Source organism: Procambarus clarkii, chromosome 49, assembly GCF_040958095.1.
Source record: "Procambarus clarkii isolate CNS0578487 chromosome 49, FALCON_Pclarkii_2.0, whole genome shotgun sequence".
NCBI lineage: Eukaryota > Metazoa > Arthropoda > Malacostraca > Decapoda > Cambaridae > Procambarus > Procambarus clarkii.
This window is the reverse complement of record NC_091198.1, coordinates 21,618,949-21,628,589: the sequence shown is the minus strand read 5'-3', so window position 1 is coordinate 21,628,589 and position 9,641 is coordinate 21,618,949. Positions and strand designations below refer to the sequence as shown.

The 9,641-nt window shown below is 46.0% G+C and overlaps 1 protein-coding gene across 1 annotated transcript in view; it reads right to left on the bottom strand.

The window, feature by feature from the left end:
* LOC138351430 (coiled-coil domain-containing protein 1-like) overlaps positions 1-868 on the bottom strand; it is a 2,088-nt gene extending 1,220 nt beyond the window's left edge. The window contains exons 1-2 of the mRNA XM_069303253.1: positions 806-868; positions 1-304 (exon numbers count right to left, since the gene is read on the bottom strand). The exon at positions 1-304 is cut by the window's left edge and continues 1,220 nt beyond it. Of these exons, the coding sequence (XP_069159354.1) occupies positions 1-304; positions 806-868 (367 nt within the window). The remainder of the gene's footprint in view (positions 305-805) is intronic.
* Positions 869-9,641: the final 8,773 nt, after the last annotated feature.

Genomic DNA, 9,641 nt, shown 5'->3' with positions numbered 1-9,641 from the left:
CATTGATATCCTCCAGGCAGTCACTGATATCCTCCAGGCAGTCCTTGATATCCTCCTGGCAGTCATTGATATCCTCCAGGCAGTCATTGATATCCTCCAGGCAGTCACTGATATCCTCCTGGCAGTCATTGATATCCTCCAGGCAGTCATTGATATCCTCCAGGCAGTCATTGATATCCTCCAGGCAGTCATTGATATCCTCCAGGCAGTCACTGATATCCTCCTGGCAGTCATTGATATCCTCCAGGCAGTCATTGATATCCTCCAGGCAGTCATTGATATCCTCCAGGCAGTCATTGATATCCTCCAGTCATTGATATCCTCCAGGCAGTCATTGATATCCTCCAGTCATTGATATCCTCCAGTCATTGATATCCTCCAGGCAGTCCTTGAATGGGTAATAACTCGTGAGTTAAAACAGATATGAGTAAATACAACTTCTTGAGTTGTATACTCAATACTTATACAATACTAACTACAGTTCATTTATACATCAAACATCGTGGACCATTTCATGCATCGTAACCTAGTTTCGTCCACTGAAACCTGGTTCGCCCAATTACTTGGGGATGGACGGTAGAGCGACGGTCTCGCGTCATGCAGGTCGGCGTTCAATCCCCGACCGTCCACAAGTGGTTGGTCACCATTCCTTTCCCCCCGTCCCATCCCAAATCCTAATGCTGACCCCTTCCCAGTGCTATATAGTCGTGTTGTAACCCATTCGAGGCAGCTCCTATTTACAACCAGCCAATCCCACGCATGTCCGCCCCCGCTCCTGTGCCGGGTAAGTCCACTACGGGCTCACCATAGCCCGTGCTACTTTGGAACTTTTGTTCCGAGTAGCTGCATCTAAAACAACAACTCTCATGTCCAACCCACGCTTGAAACATTCGAGGGAGCCCACCTCCACCCCGCCACGTGGCAACTGGTTCCACAAATCAACAACCCTGTTGCCGAACCAGTATTTACCCAGGTCTTTCCTTATTCTAACCTTACCCTCCTTTACCGGGTCGCACTCAGGTTCTTCACACCATTTGCCACTCCGTAAAGAAGGTGACTGTTTTGCCTAACAAGCAAACCCCCCCCCCCCTCTGTTACCCAAGGGGGGGGGGGGGTGGCTATCAGGGGTAAAGCGCCAAGCCATTACGACTATATAACACTGAGTAGGGGTCAGGATAAGGATTTGGGATGGGCCGGGGGGAAAGGAATGGTGCCCAACCACTTGTGGACGGTCGGGGGATTGAACGCCGACCTGCATGAAGCGAGACCGTTGTTGTTTTAATGGCGACATATGGCAATTATATCCTCGTTTTCTTCCCAGGAAAATTCCACCCTGCCTCGTTTTCTATGAGTTAACATGCTGTTATAATCCATCAGCTGTATTATCTCCCTATTGTATTAAATGTTACTAAATGACGCCGGTTTCTGCGACAAGTCTTCTGACTTCTTAAGATTGTGAAAAACAGATTATTAAAGTTTTATTTCTCGCTATTTTCTGCATTTCTAAGTAACGAGAGCGCTGGTAGAGCCCCGAGCAATCCCCCCCCCCTTGGGGCTTAATCTGATCCAGTCTGAGTTTTAATCCTGTTGACTCTCAAACACCTTTCACCAGCTGTGATTGAGGCGACGACACACCTGTGGGGGCACAGGTGTTCACTCACCACACACCTGCGTCACACAACTGTGCAACAAACAGCTACACAACGCTGCTGTTTGTAGCGTATCAGTTTGTAGCGCAATCACCGTAGCTCACAGTAGCACTAATAACACAATCACCGTAGCACTAACAACACAATCACCGTAACTCACAGTAGCACTAACAACACAATCACCGTAGTTCACAGTAGCACTAACAACACAATCACCGTAGTTCACAGTAGCACTAACAACACAATCACCGTAGTTCACAGTAGCACTAACAACAATCTATGTAGCTCACAGTAGGACTAACAACACAATCACCATAGCTCACAGCAGCACTAACAATACAATCAACGTAGCTCACAGTACCACTAACAACAATCACCGTAGCTCACAATAGCACTAACAACACAATCACCGTAGCTCACAGTAGCACTAACAACACAATCCCCGTAGCTCACAGTAGCACTAATAACACAATCACCGTAGCACTAACAACAATCACCGTAGCTCACAGTAGCACTAACAACAATCACCGTAGCTCACAACAGCACTAACAACAATCACCGTAGCTCACAGTAGCACTAACAACAATCACCGTAGCTCACAGTAGCACTAACAACAATCACCGTAGCTCACAGTAGCACTAACAACAATCACCGTAGCTCAATACACAACATAATTACTCCGAGGGGAAAAAATTAGACAAACATGCGTATATGAGATTAATTAACTAATTGAGACTTAAAATGGATTAAGCTTATTGTAGACTTAATTACCTTTGTCTATCAGGTGTGAGTTGAGAAAATACAATACGGGTTATACAACAGGCAGGTTATGCAACAGGCAGGTTATGCAACAGGCAGGTTATACAACAGGCAGGTTATGCAACAGGCAGGTTATACAAGAGGCAGGTTATACAACAGGCAGGTTACACAACAGGCAGGAATACAACAGGCAGGTTATACAACAGGCAGGTTATACAACAGGCAGGTTATACAACAGGCAGGTTATACAACAGGCAGGTTACACAACAGGCAGGAATACAACAGGCAGGTTATACAACAGGCAGGTTATACAACAGGCAGGTTATGCAACAGGCAGGTTATACAACAGGCAGGTTACACAACAGGCAGGTTATGCAACAGGCAGGTTATACAACAGGCAGGTTATACAACAGGCAGGTTATACAACAGGCAGGTTATACAACAGGCAGGTTATACAACAGACAGGTTATACAACAGGCAGGTTATACAACAGGCAGGTTATACAACAGGCAGGTTATACAACAGGTAGGTTATACAACAGGCAGGTTACACAACAGGCAGGTTATACAACAGGCAGGTTATACAACAGGCAGGTTATACAACAGGCAGGTTATACAACAGGCAGGTTATACAACAGGCAGGTTACACAACAGGTAGGTTATACAACAGGCAGGTTACACAACAGGCAGGTTACATAACAGGCAGGTTATGGAACAGGCAGGTTATGCAACAGGCAGGTTATGCAACAGGCAGGTGATACAACAGGCAGGTTATGCAACAGGCAGGTTACACAACAGGCAGGTTACACAACAGGCAGGTTACACAACAGGCAGGTTACACAACAGACAGGTTATGGAACAGGCAGGTGATACAACAGGTAGGTTATACAACAGGCAGGTTATACAACAGGCAGGTTATACAACAGGCAGGTTATACAACAGGCAGGTTACACAACAGGTAGGTTATACAACAGGCAGGTTATACAACAGGCAGGTTACACAACAGGCAGGTTACACAACAGGCAGGTTATACAACAGGCAGGTTATACAACAGGCAGGTTATGCAACAGGCAGGTTACACAACAGGCAGGTTACACAACAGGCAGGTTACACAACAGGCAGGTTATGGAACAGGCAGGTGATACAACAGGCAGGTTATGCAACAGGCAGGTGATACAACAGGCAGGTTATGCAACAGGCAGGTTACACAACAGGCAGGTTACACAACAGGCAGGTTACACAACAGGCAGGTTACACAACAGACAGGTTATACAACAGGCAGGTTATACAACAGGCAGGTTACACAACAGGCAGGTTATACAACAGGCAGGTTATACAACAGGCAGGTTATACAACAGGCAGGTTATGCAACAGGCAGGTTACACAACAGGCAGGTTATGGAACAGGCAGGTGATACAACAGGCAGGTTATGCAACAGGCAGGTGATACAACAGGCAGGTTATGCAACAGGCAGGTTATACAACAGGCAGGTTACACAACAGGCAGGTTACACAACAGGCAGGTTACACAACAGGCAGGTTATGGAACAGGCAGGTGACACAACAGGCAGGTTATGCAACAGGCAGGTGATACAACAGGCAGGTTATGCAACAGGCAGGTTACACAACAGGCAGGTTACACAACAGGCAGGTTACACAACAGGCAGGTTACACAACAGACAGGTTATGGAACAGGCAGGTGATACAACAGGCAGGTTATGCAACAGGCAGGTTATACAACAGGCAGGTTACACAACAGGCAGGTTATACAACAGGCAGGTTATGCAACAGGCAGGTTATACAACAGGCAGGTTATACAACAGGCAGGTTATACAACAGGCAGGTTATGCAACAGGCAGGTTATACAACAGGCAGGTTATACAACAGGCAGGTTATACAACAGGCAGGTTATACAACAGGCAGGTTATACAACAGGCAGGTTATACAACAGGCAGGTTATACAACAGGCAGGTTATACAACAGGCAGGAATACAACAGGCAGGTTATACAACAGGCAGGTTACACAACAGGCAGGTTATACAACAGGCAGGTTATACAACAGGCAGGTTACACAACAGGCAGGTGATACAACAGGCAGGTTATGCAACAGGCAGGTTATACAACAGGCAGGTTACACAACAGGCAGGTTACACAACAGGCAGGTTACACAACAGACAGATTATGGAACAGGCAGGTGATACAACAGGCAGGTTATGCAACAGGCAGGTTACACAACAGGCAGGTGATACAACAGGCAGGTTATGCAACAGGCAGGTTATACAACAGGCAGGAATACAACAGGCAGGTTACACAACAGGCAGGTTATACAACAGGCAGGTTACACAACAGGCAGGTTATACAACAGGCAGGTTATACAACAGGCAGGTTATACAACAGGCAGGAATACAACAATGGCCGCGGGTCATTCATACGGTCGGCAAATATGAAAACATTATTTACACCTTTAAAATTTCTCAACCTGAAAAAATAATTACAAATCTTCGATATACTCAAATGTGAAGAACTATTTAAGATTTAAGATGTTTGAACAACAGGCGCCCGTAGAGTCAAGCGTAGAAGTAGATGAAGATAAGAAGTAGATAAGAGAAGATGGATAGTAGATAGAGTAGATAGCAGAAATAGATAAGTAGATATCTTAGAAGTAGATAAGATAAAGTAGAATTTGGGAATCTTATTTGGCTTCAGAGTTTATGCCTGTTGCAATATATTATCTCACAACGTCGCAGGTTGCAGTCCATTGCACACCCTTGAGATTAATTAAGGTAAATTCAGGTAAAAATGCAGAGGTAATTTCACAGAATATTAGGTTACAAGGGATATGAGGACAAGGAGCTGGGATATGAGGACAAGGAGCTGGGATATGAGGACAAGGAGCTGGGATATGAGGACAAGGAGCTGGGATATGAAGAAAAGGAGCTAAGATATGAGGCGAAGGAGCTGGGATATGAGGACAAGGAGCTGGGATATGAGGACAAGGAGCTGGGATATGAGGACAAGGAGTTGGGATATGAGGACAAGGAGCTGGGATATGAGGACAAGGAGCTGGGATATGAGGACAAGGAGCTGGGATATGAGGACAAGGAGCTGGGATATGAGGACAAGGAGTTGGGATATGAGGACAAGGAGCTGGGATATGAGGACAAGGAGCTGGGATATGAGGACAAGGAGCTGGGATATGAGGACAAGGAGCTGGGATATGAGGACAAGGAGCTGGGATATGAGGACAAGGAGCTGGGATATGAGGACAAGGAGCTGGGATATGAGGACAAGGAGCTGGGATATGAGGACAAGGAGCTGGGATATGAGAACAACGAGCTGGGATATGAGGACAAGGAGCTGGGATATGAGAACAAGGAGCTGGGATATGAGGACAAGGAGCTGGGATATGAGGACAAGGAGCTGGGATATGAGGACAAGGAGTTGGGATATGAGGACAAGGAGTTGGGATATGAGGACAAGGAGCTGGGATGCGAAGACAAGGAGCTGGGATATGATGACAAGGAGCTGGGATATGAGGACAAGGAGCTGGGATGCGAAGACAAGGAGCTGGGATATGATGACAAGGAGCTGGGATATGAGGACAAGGAGCTGGGATGCGAAGACAAGGAGCTGGGATATGATGACAAGGAGCTGGGATATGAGGACAAGGAGCTGGGATATGAGGACAAAGAGCTGGGATACAAGGACAAGAAATTGAGATATGAGGACAAGGAGCTGGGATATGAGGACAAGGAGCTGGGATATGAGGGCAAGGAGCTGGGATACGAGGGCAAGGAGCTGGGATATGAGGACAAAGAGCTGGGATATGAGAACAAGGAGCTGGGATATGAGGACAAAGAGCTGGGATACAAGGACAAGAAATTGAGATATGAGGACAAGGAGCTGGGATATGAGGACAAGGAGCTGGGATATGAGGGCAAGGAGCTGGGATACGAGGGCAAGGAGCTGGGATACGAGGGCAAGGAGCTGGGATACGAGAACAAGGAACTGGGATATGAGGACAAGGAGCTGAGATATGTGGACAAGGAGCTGCGATATGAGGATAACGAGCTGGGATATGAGGACAAGGAGCTGGGATACGAGGACAAGGAACTGGGATATGAGGACAAGGAGCTGGGATATGAGGACAAGAAGCTGGGATATGAGGACAACGAGCTGGGATATGAGGACAAGGAGCTGGGATATGAGGACAAGGAGCTGGGATATGAGGACAAGGAGCTGGGATATGAGGACAAGGAGCTGGGATATGATCCTAAGAAATAATAAGTTTTCGGTGGCATTCTCAAATGATAAAAAAATTATATATATTGAAAATGTGAGTCTTCACATTAGCGGTAGGCCTATCAGCCTCTGGAGGGTTATTAAGGCCTATCAACCTCTGGTGGGTTATTAAGGACTATCAACCTCTGAAGGGTTATAAAAGCCTATCAACCTCTGAAGGGTTATAAAAGCCTATCAACCTCTGGAGGGTTATTAAGGCCTATCAACCTCTGGTGGGTTATTAAGGACTATCAACCTCTGAAGGGTTATAAAAGCCTATCAACCTCTGAAGGGTTATAAAAGCCTATCAACCTCTGGAGGGTTATTAAGGCCTATCAACCTCTGGAGGGTTATTAAGGCCTATCAGCCTCTGGAGGGTTATTAAGGCCTATCAACCTCTGGAGGGTTATTAAGGTCTATCAACCTCTGGAGGGGTTATTAAGGCCAATCAACCTCTGGAGGGTTATTAAGGCCTATCAACCTCTGGAGGGTTATTAAGGCCTATCAACCTCTGGAGGGTTATTAAGGCCTATCAACCTCTGGAGGGTTATTAAGGCCTATCAACCTCTGGAGGGTTATTAAGGCCTATCAACCTCTGGAGGGTTATTAAGGCCTATCAACCTCTGGAGGGTTATTAAGGCCTATCAACCTCTGGAGGGTTATTAAGGCCTATCAACCTCTGGAGGGTTATTAAGGCCTATCAACCTCTGGTGGGTTATTAAGGCCTATCAGCCTCTGGAGGGTTATTAGGGCCTATCAACCTCTGGAGGGGTTATTAAGGCCTATCAACCTCTGGAGGGTTATTAAGGCCTATCAACCTCTGGAGGGTTATTAAGGCCTATCAACCTCTGGAGGGTTATTAAGGCCTATCAACCTCTGGAGGGTTATTAAGGACTATCAACCTCTGAAGGGTTATAAAAGCCTATCAACCTCTGGAGGGTTATTAAGGCCTTTCAACCTCTGGAGGGTTATTAAGGACTATCAACCTCTGGAGGGTTATTAAGGACTATCAACCTCTGAAGGGTTATAAAAGCCTATCAACCTCTGGAGGGTTATTAAGGCCTATCAACCTCTGGAGGGTTATTAAGGCATATCAACATCTGGAGGGTTATTAAGGCCCATCAACCTCTGGAGGGTTATTAAGGCCTAGCAACCTCTGGAGGGTTATTAAGGGCTGTCAACATCTGGAGGGTTATTAAGGCCTAGCAACCTCTGGAGGGTTATTAAGGCCTATCAACATCTGGAGGGTTATTAAGGCCTATCAACCTCTTGAGGGTAATTAAGGCCTATCAACCTCTGGTGGGTTATTAAGGCCTATCAGCCTCTGGAGGGTTATTAAGGCCTATCAACCTCTGGTGGGTTATTAAGACCTATCAACCTCTGGAAGGTTATTAAGGCCTATCAACCTCTGGAGGGTTATTAAGGCCTTTCAACCTCTGGAGGGTTATTAAGGACTATCAACCTCTGGAGGGTTATTAAGGACTATCAACCTCTGAAGGGTTATAAAAGCCTATCAACCTCTGGAGGGTTATTAAGGCCTATCAACCTCTGGAGGGTTATTAAGGCATATCAACATCTGGAGGGTTATTAAGGCCCATCAACCTCTGGAGGGTTATTAAGGCCTATCAACCTCTGGAGGGTTATTAAGGCCTATCAACCTCTGGAGGGTTATTAAGGCCTATCAGCCTCTGGAGGGTTATTAAGGCCTATCAACCTCTGGTGGGTTATTAAGACCTATCAACCTCTGGAAGGTTATTAAGGCCTATCAACCTCTGGAGGGTTATTAAGGCCTTTCAACCTCTGGAGGGTTATTAAGGACTATCAACCTCTGGAGGGTTATTAAGGACTATCAACCTCTGAAGGGTTATAAAAGCCTATCAACCTCTGGAGGGTTATTAAGGCCTATCAACCTCTGGAGGGTTATTAAGGCATATCAACATCTGGAGGGTTATTAAGGCCCATCAACCTCTGGAGGGTTATTAAGGCCTAGCAACCTCTGGAGGGTTATTAAGGGCTGTCAACATCTGGAGGGTTATTAAGGCCTAGCAACCTCTGGAGGATTATTAAGGCCTATCAACATCTGGAGGGTTATTAAGGCCTATCAGTCTCTGGAGGGTTATTAAGGTCTATCAAGCTCTGGTGGGTTATTAAGACCTATCAACCTCTGGAAGGTTATTAAGACCTATCAACCTCTGGAGGGTTATTAAAGCCTATCAACCTCTGGAGGGTTATTAAGACCTATCAACCTCTGGAGGGTTATTAAGGCTTATCAACCTCATGAGGGTTATTAAGACCTATCAACCTCTGGAGGGTTATTAAGGCCTATCAACCTCTGGAGAGTTATTAAGACCTATCAACCTCTGGAGGGTTATTAAGGCCTATCAACCTCTGGAGGGTTATTAAGGCCTTTCAACCTCTGGAGGGTTATTAAGGACTATCAACCTCTGGAGGGTTATTAAGGACTATCAACCTCTGAAGGGTTATAAAAGCTTATCAACCTCTGGAGGGTTATTAAGGCCTATCAACCTCTGGAGGGTTATTAAGGCATATCAACATCTGGAGGGTTATTAAGGCCCATCAACCTCTGGAGGGTTATTAAGGCCTAGCAACCTCTGGAGGGTTATTAAGGGCTGTCAACATCTGGAGGGTTATTAAGGCCTAGCAACCTCTGGAGGGTTATTAAGGCCTATCAACATCTGGAGGGTTATTAAGGCCTATCAACCTCTTGAGGGTTATTAAGGCCTATCAACCTCTGGTGGGTTATTAAGGCCTATCAGTCTCTGGAGGGTTATTAAGGCCTATCAACCTCTGGTGGGTTATTAAGACCTATCAACCTCTGGAAGGTTATTAAGACCTATCAACCTCTGGAGGGTTATTAAAGCCTATCAACCTCTGGAGGGTTATTAAGGCCTATCAACCTCTGGAGGGTTATTAAGGCCTATCAACCTCTGGAG